This window comes from Candoia aspera, chromosome 4 (genome assembly GCF_035149785.1).
Source record: "Candoia aspera isolate rCanAsp1 chromosome 4, rCanAsp1.hap2, whole genome shotgun sequence".
Classification (NCBI taxonomy): Eukaryota; Metazoa; Chordata; class Lepidosauria; order Squamata; family Boidae; genus Candoia; species Candoia aspera.
Genome location: NC_086156.1, coordinates 97,249,468 through 97,268,186, shown reverse-complemented (window position 1 = coordinate 97,268,186; position 18,719 = coordinate 97,249,468). Strand labels below are relative to the sequence as shown.

The window sequence follows — 18,719 nt, the reverse complement described above, 5'->3', positions numbered from 1 at the left end:
TACTAAAATTGTTTATACTTGTGATGAAGGGGGAAGTCACTTCTTTACATATTTTTGTTTTTATTTTCTGTGCCTTCTAATTTTTTTATTAGTTTTTTAGTTTGTATTAGTTTTTTATTGTTGTAATTATAGTTTTTATTAAAATTACTATGAAGAATCTTTAATACATTAATCTTTATAGCCATGGTCCTTGTTGTATCACACAACCAATCTAATGTTTGCTGCAAATCATTTGCTGCATCATCATCTGCATGCAAAAGCATGAATATTGTCACATGCCAACCAACAAATTTCTGATGTTACTACAAGCCCTCCTTATGCATTTATTAGTAACTATTTTAAACTGCCAAAGGACATTTAAAAAAAAGTGCCTTACTCCCTGATCAATGCCCAACCATTGTGTAGGTATTCCATTTACTTTCACATATGCATTACTTCTCTTATCTACCAACTTTCACACATTCATGCATTTCATAATGATCTGTTGAATAGCAAAACTCTGTTCTGCTCAACCCCTGCCTGGCATAAAGGCACATATATTGCAAAGGCAGGATATACAAGTGCAGTGCCACTTTTTGTCCCCAATCTTGTAACTGAGGAACAGAAACACCAATTGATAGAAAATATTACTAGCAACATCAACATCCTCAGTCCCAGAAATGCTGTTAAAATAGACTGAAAATGTGTAGAAAAAATCCAACATATCTTTTTAGATCCGGATTTGGTAAGATAGCTAATGCCTGTTTGCTCACTGACTAACGTACTTGCATACTCTTGCCCACAAAGCCTTTGCACATCCTCATTTTCTCTCCCACACCCACTCAGTTCTCCCACCCATAAAATCCAGCCTGTAGCCATACTCTCACACACATAGTCCATGCAGACATTGCTGTTCCTAGCTTATATAAGATGTACCAAAAGTCAGGCCCTATAGAAAATGTATTATATAAATTACATTAAATGTTCCAGTTGGTTGCCATTTTCTTCTAAACACTTCCTTATTTGATGCATGACTTTTGAACATTCCTAAGTACAGTAACATTTTTTTTCTCCAGGAAAAAAAATTAATAAAACATATTACAATTAGTCTATGGGGGCTGACTTTGGCATACCCTGTATATCACATTCCTTCAGGATGGTCTATACAACCCACCCCAGGATTGGTAGTGGGAGGAATAATCATTACTTTCATCTCCTTCCAGCATCATCAAATTAAATCTCTTTTCCTGCAACAGAATAGCAACTCAATGGTTCTGAGCCACGAATAAAGCAACATTATACAATTTGCAACTGAAGAGAAGGGACTTAACAGTTAAAGGTACTTCATGAGCCTCTAACTTCTAGGACAGACCGTGAAAACAGAATAGTTCCACTTGGTATTCAGGTGGTTTGGGCCCACACAGAACCTGAATGCCAAGATTTAACGTGGCAGCAGAATGCTTACAATTATTGAGGATGGCTCCAATAGAAGAGAATATCTGTAGCTCAGGGTTGAACCGCGGAGTCCTTGGCAGTGCTCTCTGAGCTGGGTTGTTTGCTTGAAGATGTTTCACTGGCCAACTAGGTAACGTCATCAGTGCGAGGGAGTGTGGGGTTTGCTCCCTGTTTATACACAGCAGATTGCCCTGCCAGTGTTGGTGGGGGTGTGGTTTTCTCTTAGGTAGTTCCAACACTCAGAGAAGCATGGATTAACACCAGACAAACAATCAAGCAGAAAACAATGCCTAATATAAGCAGGGAGCAAATCCCACACTCACCTGCACTGATGATGTTACCTAGTTGGCTAATGAAATGCCTGCAAGCAAACAGCCAAGCTCAGAGCCCACCAAGGACTCCATTAATTGGGGATGGTTCTGAGCATGTGTGGACAATGTTCACATTTAGAAGACCTGCAGAGAGGGGGTCAGAAAGGGTGGGGAAGTAAAATAGAGCAGCTGACAAGCATTTAAATGTTCTTACTTCTGCAGGATAGGGATCCTGGGCAGTCAGGCAATAGATGGGTGTTTCCTCAATTGTCCCAACTGTCAGCCATCCCTACCTGCAAATATTATTTCAGCAGCATGCCAAAGCTTGTAGTTGTAAAGTCACTGAATTAATCACCCAGAATGTTTTTAATTGGACAGTCCAAATTAAAACAGATTGTGACAGAGCACTGATAAAGCTGTGACTCTCAACTTCTTGCAATCGTGCTTTTTGAACCGTACTTTTTTGGAATTGCCTTGTTTTCCAAGCAAGGGTAAGGAACAGAATTCCTATCTTCTAGGGTGTGAAGCCAACCTGCCAGAAAAGAGGATGGAGCACATTTACACGTGGGATTGTTCTGAGAAAAGTCTAGAATAATCTGGGGTGCAAACGAGTAACGTATGAAATTGCATAAAACGTCCCACTTCAACCTTCAGTGCAGCATCAAGAGAACACAAATTACAATAGGACTGAAATACCACACAGCAGCTGTTGATCCTCACCCAATATAAGAATTAAACAAGAACTCAGTTTCAAGTTTATTTACTGTTTTACTTTTTAAAAAAGATTTTCAGTGTTTTCTTTTTTAAAAAAAATACTGTTCAGATCCTTGTACTACAGCCCAGGGCGTCCAAGTCTTTTTCCTTCTTCTTAAGCCCCAGAAGGCTTAAAATGCTTCTATGTGCCTCTCCCCCAAACGGAAAACCACCTGCTTTCCCACTCCCCTGAGGTGGGGATGAGGGAAAGCAAGGTAAAGGACCCTGGATCAAAGAGAATGTCCCAGTGCTGTTTCCGAGCAGAAACGTATGGCAGGAAACTGTCCCATCAAATTTTGATGACACAGCTTATGCCATGTCTGGAAATCGGGTCAAGTGGGGAGACACATTTCTGCCTGTAACTGGCCTGTCTAGTGGCATGTTTGACGCTATCGTGTGGCATGCATAAGAGGACTCCTGGAGCGAAAACCTCATTTTTTCCTACAGCTTTGGAAGCTGAATGTGGTTTGAAAGGAGAGAAATCGTTTTCACGTGGGACTTAAAAGGGTGCATTCCAACTCTCCACCATGAAAGAGAAACTGACTATATTCCTAACTTTAATTTCCCCCCACCCAACTCAAACATTCTTATTTTGCTTTCCCACTTCCTATAAATTTCCCACCCACCCACCGACCAAAGTATGATCTAAAGAATATTAAGATTAATGTTATTAATAGTCATGCATTCCTGACCCTGCAGTGTGAAAAAAGGGAGACGCCCCCCCACCCCTGAAAAGTCCTTGCCCCCCTGGATATCCCATTCATGCGGTAAGGACACCTATTAATCCATGATCAGTAAGTAATATGCAGCAGTTTCATGGGGCTCCCCAGGCTGGTAAAATCAGGGACAGCTTGGAATATTTCTGGACCAAAAGGATGGAATGAAATAAAGAACCCCTCTCCCTCTTCCAAGGTGACGAGAGAGAGGAAGAGAGAGAAGGAAAAGTCCCACAAGGATAGGTCCAATCTCAGGTCAGAATGGGCACTGCATCTAGGGTAGAAAAGAGACAGAGAGGAATGAGCAAAAAGTAGTATTTTCTTATAGGGAGCAAACTTTAGTCTAAACCTAGACAAGTTTACTTATATTTCAGCCTTCTTTGACTCACACTTGCATAAACAAGAAGAGAGGGGATGTGCAGACAAGGCCCCAGAGATGGGCAACTGCTTGTGTGCCTTGCTTTCTATCTCTGGAGGCTCAGATGATGCATTTGAAATGTCACACCATGTGAAACAGAAGAGGGCCGACTGTAACATGTGAAATCTACCTCTCTTTTAACTAGAACCTTGAGTTCCATTAATCAGGGCCAACTGTGAAATAATTGAGGGAGGGCAGGAGAATCAGCCCCTGCTTTCCCTGAGCCGGACACCAGATATAATACTACCAAGTTACGTTATAGTTTGCATGGATCAGGAATTCTAATGTAAATCCTTCGAACACTCTGTAGAGCTCCAGGAAGAGCATCAATTAGCATCCCTATTACAGGAAATAGGTACCGATGTGAAAATATACACATTTAGCACAATTCTGGCTATGGCATTTTTTAAAAATTAAAAATATTTTTCTTGCTTTTGTTAAACAATAGGAAATCAGAAATGTTTGCTTCTCGGTTATAGTCACCAAGGGGTTATATGCAATCCTAATTTAACTTCTGCCCAGTTTAGATCCAGAGGATTCTAACTGTAAGAGGTACCTTTGGACATGAGGTCTTACCCCGTGGGGGATGAAGACAATGAAAGGGGTGTATTAATAAGTACAAACTATTCCTAATCTGCAAAGCTGTTTTTTCTAAACTTCGCTTGAATTTAAGAACTACTTAAAGAACCAGAGGCCTTGCTCTGAGTCTTCAACTTGCTAAAGTACAGTAAGTCTCAAAAGTAAGGATTTCTTAATTTCTACCAGTGAAAAAGGCTCCTGGGCCCCAAATTTGTTCTTTTGGACACAAAAATGAAATCTTCAAAGGAGGTCTTTCGATCAAAATGCCTGGCATTCTACTTTTTAAAGCAGACTGCTTGTGGCTGGGTTGCTTACTGCAACTGCGTTTACATTCCTCATTTTTAAGTGGAATTTATACTATAGATTAATTTAGCGTTCTTTAAAAAGAATATTCTGTGAGCTGCTTTGGTTTTATAATTACATAAAGCAATTTAGGCATACAAATAAAGTTTAAGAGGAATGCTAAGTGAAAGATTTAAGCCAGCCTTCCTCCATCAGATGTCTTTCAGATGTTTTGGGCTATAATTCATATGCTGGCCAGGAACAAAGGGAGCCGGAACCCCACACATCTGAAAGATATCAGATCGAGGAAGGCACTTTATGCTTTGTTGATTAAAAATACAGCAACTATGAGTCTGCCAACCCTATTCTTTATCTGAATTTGTATCTCTAATCATAAGAAAGTTGTGACAGTAATGCAATGGAAGTTATCAGAAGTGGCTTTAGAATATCCCTAATTTTAGCTTTATATGCTCATTTCCCACAAAGATTATCTATACCCTGTTGACCACATCTGTACAGCTGGATCTCAGCTAAATAAGATGTGACAAATCTTTTCCTGTGCATGCAGCCCTCTCACAGTTGATTCAAGTAAGCCAGGAAATCAACAATTAGCTGTAACTTCCTGTTCAACCCAAGCCAATTTTTAAACCTTGAATTAATATCCTAGCTTGCACTAAAACAGACAAATTATGGCTAATTATTTTTTATTCTTTTTCTTTTTTGGTGCCTTCAAGTCAGTGTTGACTCCTGGCAACTGCCTGGACAAGTCCCTGCAGTTTTCTTGGCAAGGTTTTTCAGAAGTGTTTGCCATTGCCTTCTCCTTCCTCAGAATGAGGGTGACTGGCCCAAGGTCACCCAGCCAGCTTTGTACCTAAGGCAGGACCAGAACTCAAGGTCTCCCAGTTTCTAGCCTGGTGTCTTAACCACTACACTAAACTGGGTCTCTGTGGCTAATTATAGTCTTCTTTTTTTCATTTACTTGCACTGTAGTGGGAGCAGCAGAGGCTGTGTGTGGCAAACATCTTGCATCTCTGTTGTATTAAGCTGGGACATAAGCTTTTGAATCAACTTCCCGCCTTTTTCCAGCATGCTATTCATTCTGTTTTTCCAACCTTGTCACTTCTTGGCCTAGGCAGCAGGGGGCACTCATTCATCCCCGACAGTCATGCCTCTCACTGTACCCTTCTGGCGGATCTGCAACAGAACATGGAATTCCTTGCTGAGTGGCTTTCTTGCAAGAATAATCTCTTAATGGAGCTGGCCTGCTTCAAGTTTCTCCTAGCCTTGATCTTGCTTGTCAATCAAGTCAAAACAGTTTTGTGTTTCCTAGCAGTAATCAAGTACAACTGAATTTAAATGCATCCACATATTTCCATACTTTAATCATAGGTGGCTGTTTATGAATATGGAGCAGGAGCAGACAACCCTATAGAAGCAAGGGGCTGTCCCTTCTTTTTAATTATTTGCCATTGAAAGGACCCAACAGACATAGCAATTGCACAGCAATGTCACTAGGGGAGACAGGCAGGCCAATTTTTTTTTACACTATTTGAAGGGTTTGGGATCTTTCAAACTTGAAACAGATAATGAAGCCCAACACAACATAGTATCACTAAAATCTGGTGGTTTTGCTACTACTACACTTGATTGTAGCTAAAAGGCTGAGAAGTGACGTTTTTGCTACTAATTTCAGCAACCTTATCTTGGAGAGAGAGTGCGGCATACACAAAATGGGTTGGAAAGAGGCTGCATATGGATCACAGATTTCTCTTCCACGTTATAGATCAATAGTGTAATCTTTTTACATCTTCATACTATAAAGATAAAAGCCACTTTTATTTTTTTTAAGTGCGCTCTCTCTCGCTATTTGCAACCTTTTAAGAATAAAGCATGATTTTGAAGAAAACAAAGCAACCTTGTTTCATTTTTAGCTAGGATGCTTCATTTTAAAAAATACTGTTATATTCATTTCCTCCCTTAGGAGAATAAAGGGCTCGCCCCCTGTTAAAGCAGAGACTTTTCTTGGGGAAATAAAGCTGTTCTACCACCCCACCCGGTACATATGCTACTCCCAAACTGGTAACAATCCTCAGTACCTCATCCAGCTCTCTCTGCGTCTCCTCCTCCATCCGCCGGATGTCAGCCATGCTTAAATCCACCCATTTATCCAACCAGCAGAAGAGCTGCCTATGGAAGTTGGTAAAGAGACGTCTTTCTTGCTGTCAGAAGAGAAAGAGAAACTTTTAAGAAACTGGGATGCTGAGAATACAGGATGCCCAACGTGGGAACAGAAGCGAGCTTTCTAAGTCTTCAGACCTCAAAGCCATAGGGGTAAATCCAGGCTAGGCTCTTCAGACAGAAAAGCAAGACGTTGTCATTTTGAACTAGCCAACTCTAGTGCTTCTCCTGAGAAGACGGGCCAATCTTTATGGGGTTCAACCTCTCTATCTTATTAATCCACAAAGAGCTACCTCAGCTTGACGCTACTGGTGTGGGGGGCGTTCCCCCTCAGACAGAGGGGGGAGAGAGCCTCGGATTCCACTTCTGTTCAAACCAGCAACTTTTCCCAAAGCAGAGCAAGCAACTGCCCACCTTGAGCTTACCTTCTGGATAAACTTTTCCACCCGGCCCTGAAGGCCCCACCAGCGGAACTTCACGGTCACGAGTTTGTAGGCACACATGTGGGGACAATCTTCATTATTGGCTAGTTCCCGCTAACAGGAATTAAAAAGGGTAGCGGGGAGGGGGAGAGAATAAAATCAGAAGAGTTAGGGCAAGGCCAGGATGCACTACTTTTTCTAGACCAAGGGTGCACGTGGCCTTTGAATGGCATGCCAGAAGATAAATTCCCCAAAACAGATGGGCCAGAACACAAATGAAACTTGATTTCAGAGAAGTGGTTTATAATTAAATATAGTTACAGGTAGTCCTCACTTAGTGACAACAATTGGGACCAGCAACCCTGTCACTAAACGCCGGGGTCATTAAGCAGAAAATAATGGGACCACAATGGGCTTACAATGTCACTTCCCATTCAGTTGTTAAGTGAATCACTGTGGTCATTAAGTGAGCATCTTGTGACTGTGACTTGATTTACTTCCGCATTCTCCATTCACTCTGTTTAAGCACACAAATGGCGATCAGGTGACTGCAGGATGCTGCGATGGTTGTAAATGCGCCTGAATGGCAATCATGTGACTGTGGGATGCTGTGACAGTCATAATTGTGAGAATTGGTTGCAAAGCTTTTTTTTTTTTACATTGTCATAACTTTGAACGGTTGCTAAATGAGGCAGTTAGTAAGCAAGGGCTACCTGTACTATAATCTCATTTCAGTCATGTGTTTGAGTTCTCCTTCTGTCACAGGAAAGCATGCAGAGCACAGCTTCTGGAATTTCTCCCAACTCTTTTAAAATAACTGCTTTAGATCACCTGACCAGGAAGGAGGGAAGGGAGGCCTTAGGATGGAGCATTCAGCAACATGCTGAGCCGCTGCTCAATTGCCTCTCCCATTGGGAAGTGTGGGGGAAATTTTCTAGACTTTTTGCTCCACAGCCCTTGGCTGGATCCAGCCCATTTTTAAACTCTTGCTGGTTTCTCCCCACATACCAAATTTGACCCAGTTCTGTTCAGAGAGCTTTCTGCTCAGACAGGTAGACTGGAGTTGCAAGCCCCTTTACACCATTTCCTTCTGTCATTCGTATTGGGTTGGAAAGAATTTCTAAAAAATGGTAACAACACCCAAGGCTTGGGGGGGTGGGCACAGGTGCCCCCCCATCCTGGAATTTTAAAGTAATATTTCTCTTGGGTGAAGTATCTTAATTTGAGAGAGGCAAAGAGCAGATAATACTATATCGAAATTTTTCACATGAATTTTGCTTATCCTGTTTCCATTTCTCAACAAATAATGTACTTGAAAAAACATTTACTCCTCAGAACAATCTTTCGAGTGAAGAAAGCAAGATGACTTTTCTCTAAAGAGTTCATGTTAGGCTGAGAAAGCAGTGGCTGGCTTGGGACCACCAGATATATCTTAAGGACAGAGGCAATCTGAATCTAGATCTGCACACTATCAGTCTGTCACCCCCACCCTGGTGCTCTCCAGACATGCCCAGCTACAATTATGCAGGCTGGGGATGATGGAGCTGTAACCCAACATTTTCAGAGGGTGCCAAATTGTGGAAGGCTACTCTAGCGTATCAGATGAATTCTGTGGCGTAACAACACCTCTAAAATGCACAGGCAGCTTAAGTCAGCCCAGTGTGACAGCCCAGTGTGTGAGCAAGCTTTATAGTTCTATGGGAAAAAGCAGGACTGACCTCCTATTTTGGATGAGAGATCCTGATCACCACAAACACTTGGTTGGTCAAACCAAATTTTGGGGGCTCTAATGAGGTTGCTTCCCATCAAGCCTCTCTTGGAATCTAGAATGCCTGAAAGTTAGAAATGCTGGGGGGAGGGCAATCAAAGATGTACAGAAAAGCCAATTGGGGGGGGGGGAGGTATACCTTCCAGTCAGGACCAAGAGGGCCTCTGCCCGTCTTCAGAGATTTGAAAAGAGCTGGATCTTCATCTGGCTTGTAATCCTGAAAGAGAGAAGAATTGAGAAAGGTGGCAGCATGCAGGACAGAAGCCCCACCAAGCTGTGATGTGAGGAAGGATCTGGATATCTAGCATGAGGATTTTTTTTTTCTCCATTCAGTGGATGAGAAAGAAATCAGAACCGTAGTCAGAACAAGTCAGTAAATCTCCTGCTATAGCTTGAGCAGAAAATGACTAACCTAATTACAGAGGAAGAACAAAAAAGGCAATGTTTAACATCCAAAGAAGACAAAGTATCACACCAGAACTTTAGCAAGCATTTGGTGGAACTGGTAAAAGCAGTCATCATGGTTGCCACCAGAAGTGGACTATCCAGCCCACAGCTGTCTCCCAGTCCTCTTTTCATGCCCCAGAACTGCCCTGCCTTCATCTCAGGTCACCCATCTTGCCAACTGCCAAGGGACAGTCCAGGCAGCATCTTCTTACATCATCTGATACTTGTGTCCGATCACCAATGTCTATGTGAACAACTTCCACATCTTTCCAGGTTTCTGCATCAAGTCCATGGACCTGCAAAGGAGAAAGAGTTAGAATCCCTGCATTATTTCAGAAATCACGTATAGTATCAAATGGATGTGATTTTGGAGAACTTCTCAGCTTATGTTTTATACGCATTGGTAATATATTAGATAGGGACTGAGTTCACAACTCACAGTAAGGCAAGAGCAGGCAACTTTTTATGGTCTGGCTTTGGAGTAGCCTGTCCAGAATTGCATTCCAAAAAGAAGTGAGTAGGATCAGGACAAAACAATTTGATTGAATTTTAATTATAATTAAAATTATCAGCCTGAGTGTTCTCCTCTCATTAATTGAATGGTTTAAGAAACCCTTATTAAATATTTTTTTAAAAAGTGAAATATTTAATAATTTCCATCTTGTTTGATAACAAGTTCTGGAGGGCCATATGGATCACCCAGTGGCCACATATGCAGCACCAGCGAGCTACTTTGGTTGGTTTTTGCTCAGCTTGTGGCTGTATATAGATCAGATAATCATGGTTTTAGAACATCCAACTGGTTTGAAACTATGTTTTTGTTGGCTCACTGACTACAAGTGTAGCACAGTATGATGTGTGAACAGGGCAAGTATTTGTGATTTCCTGACTCAGTCCTAGTTTGCTATAAGGCCTTTCCCAAGCATCTAACCGAGGCATAGATATGTAAACCAAGAGTTGTTTTTAAAAAGAAAGAGAAAACTTGGAATTAGACAGGAAATTATAAACGAACCATGGAAACTTGGCTTGTCTGAAAGACTGCCCCTCTAATGTCTCTGGCTTCTTTAACAAAAGAAATATGGCTAGCATGTGTGAATGCAGCCCGTGTCTAAAATTGCTGCCAGCTCCCTTTTAATTTCTTAGAATCCCCAGAGACCCTTTTCCAGCTGCCCTCCTTTAAGGAATGGGTGGGCTGCATATGGAATGCTGTCTTCTTTGGGGCCTCAACCCTCCTTCGGAACACGTTCTCCAGGTCTTTCTCCAATTTCTCCTATGACATATTGTCATCAAGCTAAAGCCTTTTTCATTTGCTTGGACTTTTTAATTGTTGATAATTTCAATGCTAGCCTGTTTAAGACTTAGGTTACTTCTTTTTGTCTGTTGCCCTGTAGAATCTTGTTTCATTGGGCTAGTCTGTACATCATGATTAAACAGAATTGTTTTGATTTAGGGCTACAGGAGTCAAGCAAGCTTTTCCTCCAGCTGGTTTCCTCTTTTTTAAAATCTCTTTGCTATAAGAGCTTTATTCCCTATTAAGTGCTTCACACTAGCTGCATGAAAAACTCAGTGTTGAGGGACTTCCAGTGGGGACATGGCAGACTGAGCAGCTGTGCCCACGGGCTTAGCGGGAGAAACTGACAACATGGCAATTTTTTTCGGGCTCAGGCGGGTTTTCCTAAAGCCCAGGAGTGTTCTCCAGATAAAGGAAAACACCTGGAATCAGCCCATCTGTCCTCTGGATGGCTGCTTGCAACCAGAAGATCACAAACAGCATTTCGCATTCGACTGGTAAAAGCTAGCTGGGAGGTAGGGATGTTATCATTTTCCAAGCCGCACTGTAGCCTTGAAGGGACACTAAGACTGGCCACCCCATTTCTAAATCACCAAATTTATATATATATTTTAAGTATGCGTACCCTAAGAGAGGCTTTCTACAGCGAGGAGAAGCTGGCTCTCTTAGTGCTTATTTGTATATTTTTAAGGTTTTGGATTAAGTTTATTAGGGTATTAAAAATGTTTATTTGGATGGTTTTAAGGATTTGATTTAAGGTTACTGTTTCAAATTGTTTTTCTTTTTTGGGTTTATTAAGATTATTAAAACTGTTGTACTATTAAGTATAATGGCAGACAATTTATGTGCTTTTTAGTATGATTTTTATTATAATAGACAGAAACATATAGAATAGTAGTAGGAAGGGAATAATTAAATAAGTGTTATCTTTTGGGGGGCGGAAGTTGTTTAGGAGGTTTATATGATTTTTTTTTCTTTATTTTAATATAAAGGGAGGGAGTAACTGTACTTAGTGATTTTTATCATGTGCTAAAGTGGAATGATTTATAGAAATAATGTGGTTTTGGTTTAATATAGAGTAAGAGAATAATTATGGAAAATTTTTGTATATCCCTGCTGTTAAAAGTCAGAAGTCACATCTTTCTGTAATGTTGAAAAAAAAACCTCTTTTGTTTTCACATCTTTTTAGTTCTTTTTTCTTTTTTTGTAGTTTTTTTGGGTTTTTTTGTAGCTTTTATCTTTGTCTTGAAACTTAATAAAATTCTTTTTAAAAAAAGAAAATAAAAACTCAGTGTTGATACCCTGCCTAGATACCACAAGCCATTTCTGGAGAGGTAGATTTATTTCTGGAAAACCGGAGCCACTCCCAAAAAACCAAATCAGCCTCTTCCAGAAGACAAAAAGAGAACACAGGAATGTTCTATGCCTCAAATGTTGAGTTTTGCACATCCCTATTTCACCTATGATGATTAACTATTAATTTAACCATAAATAAACTAGGCTTGCACCATGTTAAATCCAACATCATACAAACCATAATGGCTGGATTTGAACAACATGCCAAGCCCCAAGGAAATAAAGCAGTTTAATTTCCCATGTCACACGAAGCCAATAAGCACATAATCTTAATGATTCAAAACCTCTCTTCTGGGCAATTAGCTGCACAAGTAAAAAAATGCTGATAGGGATATATAAAACCGAATTCTCTGAACCACAATGATTCAGCTGTTCCAACAGTTTTCTGGAAGCTAATTCTCCAGACCAGAACTAGTCTGTGGTGTTCTGGATGTTCCCTAAACACTGATTAACAACAATTTTACTTCTGAGTAATAAAACTTGAGCCCAGCAATACAAGGCCTTTCTGTCTACAAAGAACAGAATTCAGTAGGATTTAGGCACCCCATTTCTTTGTATGAACAATCTGTTAGATTCGCATGCTCCTACTTACATTTTCTTGTTCGCCTAAATCCGGTTTGTGCCACGTTTCAATTTTGACAAAGAAGTCATCCTTCATGTACTCATTCTATAGAAGAGGAGAAGGAAACAAGGTTACCCAGAATTCTTTGTGCAGACAATAGAACCTGCAAACACTAAGGCCACATAGCATTTGTCAGGGCTATGTTATCCTGAAGGCTCTGAGTGAATCCATATGAATCACATAGAACCCATAGGGTGTGGGAATTAGAGGACAAAGATGTGCTCAAGAGGCCAGGGAAGTTTTGTGGATGGGGGAAAAGACCTGGGAAAAATGGCCCACCCACCCACAGCTGCCAACTTCCAAAGTCACTCACCGTAATAACTGCAGCAGGTAAGACCAAAATAAAAGAAAAGATAGAAAGCGCATTAGTATGGCAAAGCAAAACAGAAAATCTTTCTAAGTCACATCTTATTATTCTGCCCCAACAATAATCTTAATTAAGGTTAGATTACAGGCCTATCCAGCAGTTCAATTAGAATCGGGATGGGGGAGGGAGGAAAAGATAAGCCCACTGATCCTGGCCTTTCTACCTTTGCAGTACATCTTCATAGCCTTCTGTGTAACTAGGTGTCTGAAACATGGCACATATGTGGATATACTCTATATCAGTGTTTCTCAACCTTGGCAACTTTAAGATGTGTGGACTTCAACTCCCAGAATTCCCCAAGGCTGGCTGGGGAATTCTGGGAGTTGAAGTCTACACATCTTAAAGTTGCCAAGGTTGAAAAACACTGCTCTATACTATTTAGAGCTCTAAAAGTGCTATACTAACCATGCATGACTCAAAATGTCTCACATTAGAATCCAGCACCCAGCAAGCAGAATGCTACAGGTATCAGAGCTGAGGAGGAGGTCATGTCCTAACAGCCAGGAACCACGCTGAGACAAGGAACTAGTCTCTAATGTTTTATTGCTTGTACATAACAGGAATCCTAACAAACTGAAGAAGTGTGGGAAAAACCCAGACATAGAAACCCCAAAGGTTAAGGCGGTCCCGATCTGTGTCTCTTTGAATGGCTGCCCAATTCCTCAGTGCTACGCATGCGCTTAACAGTCTGGATGGGAGCCCCCTGCTCGCCATCCTTACTCATGACAGGTCAAAATGTAAAAGTGGGCAACATTTTCGTGGCCAAGCATTGCATTTAACTTTTGGGGGGAGGACTGAGGGCCACGGTGGCCTGAATGATGATGCCAAGTGAACAGGGCTATGTGACACAGGGCCTGATTTTCAATTTTTCTCTAGGTTATGGAGCACAATTTGGGCATTTTTCTTTCCTTTTAAAAAAACTATGCTAAACTTATTTTAAGTCTTTTGCTATGGATTTCATGTTTCTGATTTCAGGCAAATGGATCTGGAGGAGGCCATAGGCTGCCAATACCAGCTATGGAGGAAGCGGGGTCAGCTCACTCTCATGCGATGCTAACCACATAGAAGGTGAATCGGAGAATTGAATAAGAAAGATCTCATGGCCTTCTAAAGGCTCCGTTGCCCTGTGACTAATTTTCTAGAGCTTTGGTATTTTCAGATTGCATTCGAGGAAAGTAATAATAATAAACAGAGATCTGCTGGCAAACTATGCCAAGCTCCCCCCACCATCTGCAACTGCCCCATTCTCAATTCCAGCATGATTATAGCAAATGGGCGCTCCCTGATCCCTCTGTCAAGACGCTGCCTATTCACTGCTGGGAACCTCTAGCGAAAACAAAATTGCTTCAATGACATATGGACGTTTGAAAGCTTTCTTGAACTATGGAGCTTGAAAGACACCGTGCTGGTCAATAATAGCTTCTGCCAATAACAATCAGGTCTCTTTTCCCCTCCCGCAGGCTCACCCGTCCGACAGTAGGGATAGGCATTCCAGGCTCTTTCGTGGACAACAAGGGACCCTTCGGGAGCAAACATCTTGATGAACCCTGGAACTTTGCTGCAAGAGAAAGAAGCAAGGGAAGGCCTCAGACCCTGCCCGGCCCTCAGCTGCCCCCACCCAGGATGGTTCTTACCTCTGAAGGTGGTAGATTTTGTGGGTGTACTGTCCCTGCTCCCCCTCATGTTCATAGGGTTCATTTGTGAGCACCTCAATTCCTTCACCACCACCAGTGTTGTTCTTACTAGCCTCAGCCACGGAAAATAACTGCCCCACTTTATACTGAAGAGGACAAAAGGACAGAGGGGTTAAAACGCTGCTTTCCCTGGGGCAGGTCACCAAAACCCATTCATGAGTGAAAGGCAAAGCAAGCCAGAATCTGGACTGTTTTATAGCAGCCCATCATTACCCACACTCTTTATCAAGGGGGCTCATAAGATTGTGAATTCCCTCAGAACAGGGTTTTAGAACTTACCTCTTCTACAGAGCAAGGTAGTACCACCCGGCTGGTTTATTTTTTGGCAGAGGAAGAAAAGAAAGAGAAGGAAAATGGTTAGATAGGTTTCCCCCAACATTCATTCCCTCCCACCTCCCTACTTCATGTGCTACATAAAAAGAGTGCATGGATGTGCTCATACAAATATTTAGGCAGAATGGAACAGATTTCATAGACAGCTCAACTGTGATCTCCTAGAAAAGGCTACTGAATTATCTGAACTAAAAAGGATTCTTTACAAGCCTGCTGACCAGACCAGACAGAAAAGATTCAGATTAGATTTTAATTCTCAATTTGTTTTTAGTGGATCCCACAAGAAATAAAAGTTGAAAAGGATATGATTCTCTTGCTTGGTCAGCAAGAAACATTCCCATTCCATGAAGAAAAATCACTAGAATATTTATTAACACATCTTTCCTGCCTAAAGAGACCTGAAATAAGGACCTTTCCCAATCACTTTGCTTCAGCCACAGAATTTTACAGTGGATACAGATAACAAAACTTTTCCACCTTTTCTTACCACCAACTCTTTTTTTAACTCCCTCCCTTTTTTGCTTTAAAAAGTCATGGAGAAAATATTAAATAGCCATAAAGAAATACAATTTTGATTTCTAGCACTAGAAACTATTCATCTGGAAACATCTTAAGAGATTCGACTGTGTTCAGTGGATAAAATCCATAACAATGTTAAGTCATAAAGCAATTTATACTGGATACTGCAGTTTAATTGATTGACATTATTTATTTAAAATAGTTGTACATAGCTTCCCATTTTAAAAAAAAAGTCTCAAAGCAGTTTACAATTAAAAACAAAACATGCACGCAGAGCACAATTGGTTTCCATTATACTCTGAGCAGGAGGCTTATTTACATATTACAATTATCATGTACTAAGCTGGTCAGCAGTCACTTATCTATGTTTATTTATTAGATTTGTAAGGCCATCTAACTGCCAAGCAACTCAAGGCAGAGTACAGAAGGAGGTTACAATTAACAAATAAAAGAACAGAAATAATACATCATCCCCATTCCACCTGAGCTAAGGAAAGTTGCTGCCCCAAGTTTCTTTTTAAGTGGTAAATAATACACTTTTTGCTTAGAGTTTTATGGGGGGCACAAATGACTTGGGCCATTATGAATGAGCAGACAGATATCTGTGGACCATAAATTGTGTAGACTCTGTATTTGCAGAGGTAACACAAAGATATTGGTACCCAAGAAGCACAACAGATCATCAAAAGCTTTGCAATTTGAAGCATACATATTTAAATATTTATTCATTAGATGAGTTAACGCCACCTGTCTTTTTTTGACCTAATGCAAAAAAAGACTCTGGGCAGCTTACAAAATATCAAATATAGAATGAAAACACAGCTAAAAATGTAACATAATACAGATGCCCAGACAAGACAACAATAACAACATTCAGAAAACACAGCAGAGGGTCCACAGGCAAGCTAAGCCCCTAATTTAGCAATCTAAATTAACCACTCCTATATTAACTGAGTATGGAGAAAATCCCAAATTATTAACTAGTCAGGAACAAAGCTATTTACAAAAAAAAAATAGCCTCTATCAGCCCACAGAATAAAGGCAAAATCTCTGAATCAGACTTGAATCCTAGTGATTTCACAGCCATATCCATGTAGTTTTCTTGGCCATGATAAGGAGGTGGCTTGCCACTACTTTTGCCATTGCTTTATTCTGCGATGTCTTTTTAAATTTTCTAATCTAGCATAAAATACTGATATTTCCTGTTGGTCTCTCACCCAAGCGCTAACTTGAGTCACCCAGCATAGCCTTTTGAGAATGAAAGCAATTAAATAAATATATTTCTGCAATGAACTGTATTTAGAGCATCTGTCTTTTCCACAGGCAATCATGGACAGCAATTCCTACAATCAGCATAAGATTATGGAGTGAAGGTTGAAGCATACTGTGTTACATCATCTAGAGCAGGGTTTCTTAAACTTTTTCCTCACAGGACCCCTTCCCACTTTTAAAAATTATGAGGGACCCCAAAAGAGCTTTTGTTTGTATGGGTTATATTTATCGATATTTACTGTATTAAAAATTAAAACTGATGCATTCGCTGCTGCTACTGTTTCTCATGACAGTTTGATGGGATTTTAATATTGTATTATTTTTCAACATAGGCTGGCAAATAATTTTGATTTTGTGGACCCTTGAGAGGGTCTTGGGGGACTCCCAGTGTTCTTGGACCACACTTTGAGAAACACTAATCTAGCAGAATCTATAGAACACAACATTTCAGACTGAGATCACAAAGTGTTTGCTTAACCATGGTTTATTGAGTAACTTACGATTTGCTGAATTCACACAAAATGCTAAATCAAGCCATTGGTTTATAAACAACAATGGCTGAGTTCATGTAATACTAAAACCAAGAAATCTAAATTAATGTGTTGTGTGTGAATCACACCTCAGTGTACATATCTGTCAGTTGAAATGTGTGACATATCTGTGAAGAATACCATTTGTTATAAAAACAGGGGTAAGAAACTATGGTTCAAATCTTGCTAAATTAGACTCCAACTCCTATACAGTAATCCCCAACCAAAATAGCCAGCAACTGAGTTGATGGAAAACACAATCCAGTATCATCTGGAAGTCACAAGTTTTCAGTTCTACTGTAAAACACAACACACATATTATTCAGAAGCAAGACCCATTGGGTGGAATGGGGCAAACACCAGGACTGCAATCTTCCTTAAATAAAGTCCTCTGAGACCCCGTTACCTGAAGATGAAACAGAAAAGTAGAATACCATTCTTGTTATCTCAAATGCCTTCTCTCTTAGGATTTCCTGCTATTATCTGTCCTGACTTGTTAGCAAAGAAAAATCTGTTGCAAACTTCCCCGTGTACTGTGCCTGAGCATGATTTGCAGTGACAGTTCAGATTTGCAAATGTCTGTGTTTATTCTAATTAAGTTCCACTAAATCTTTTCCTAAAATACAGCAGCTTCTAGATTGGGAAAGGTAGCCAAGAAACCATTGTGATACTCATTAATGACCTTCCCCATATTTCTTACTGAGCATTAACAAGAAATTTGATGTGGGGGGGGGAGATTATTAAGAAGAAAATGTCTTCTATGAAAACAAGGAATGAGTCAGTTCTAAGAAGCAGACAACAGGCTTTGTGGCAGTCAAGTGTGTCAATCTCAATCACCCCAACTGGGTGCCATCTGTGAGCAGGAAAGAAGTGGGAAGAAATGTGGCAGCACTCACTTTCATGCACACATGTGGTGCTTTCAGAAGTGCTGGGATACAACAAGCATGGGGGCTGGGAATATGGAAGTTGTGATCCAACACCCCAGTCAAGATTGTTTAGAAAACGGGAAAAAGTGCTACCTTGACTTAAAATAGCCAAAGGAGCCACTGCATCCAAACGCCAGACCTAACCTAAGGGCGGTTATATTTTCACAGCACCCAAGATACCCAAGAAAATAGTTGTGTACTATGAAATTGCTAGGTGCTGCATAAAATAGCCAAATAAAGAGCGGGGAGGAGGTAATCATTTACAGCGGGTCCTGTATCTCTCTATTACCTACCCCTTTTCTATAAGAGCCCCTCCCACCTTCCCGTTAACCTTTCAACCGCCCGCGCACCACTCACTCACCCCTGCCCCTCCAGTACTTACAACTCTTTAATGAGCACCATCCCTCACACCCTTCCAGCACCTCGCACGCCCAAAGCACCGAGCCTTCTCTTCCTGGTCCCCCTCCCCGGCCATTGACGCCACTTCCGCCCTCACTCCAG

General features: G+C 40.9%; 1 protein-coding gene and 1 long non-coding RNA gene across 2 annotated transcripts in view; one reads left to right on the top strand and one right to left on the bottom strand.

Moving 5' to 3' along the window:
* LOC134495563 (uncharacterized) overlaps positions 1–6,596 on the top strand; it is a 27,890-nt gene extending 21,294 nt beyond the window's left edge. Inside the window, exon 4 of the long non-coding RNA XR_010067830.1 lies at positions 6,475–6,596. This is a non-coding gene — a long non-coding RNA (uncharacterized LOC134495563). The remainder of the gene's footprint in view (positions 1–6,474) is intronic.
* Positions 2,490–18,719, bottom strand: LOC134495561 (phosphatidylinositol transfer protein beta isoform-like). The gene is made up of 12 exons (XM_063301078.1): positions 18,601–18,719; positions 14,918–14,948; positions 14,579–14,724; positions 14,411–14,502; positions 12,891–12,898; positions 12,548–12,622; positions 9,521–9,604; positions 9,001–9,078; positions 7,097–7,207; positions 6,590–6,712; positions 5,606–5,687; positions 2,490–3,488 (listed from the first exon to the last, which is right to left on the bottom strand). The coding sequence occupies exons 1-11, from the start codon at positions 18,618–18,620 to the stop codon at positions 5,640–5,642; spliced, it is 816 nt and encodes a 271-aa protein (XP_063157148.1). The 5' UTR covers positions 18,621–18,719; the 3' UTR covers positions 2,490–3,488; positions 5,606–5,639.

Excerpts from the sequence above, each read along its gene's own strand:
- LOC134495561 (XM_063301078.1), bottom strand. The coding sequence starts at position 18,620 with ATGGTGCTCATTAAAGAGTT. Across the intron at positions 7,208-9,000 it reads CTCTTGGTCCTGACTGGAAG|CGGGAACTAGCCAATAATGA; the intron begins GTATACCTCCCC and ends AATTCCTGTTAG. Across the intron at positions 5,688-6,589 it reads CGCAGAGAGAGCTGGATGAG|ATCCGCCAGAAGGGTACAGT; the intron begins GTACTGAGGATT and ends GTTCTGTTGCAG.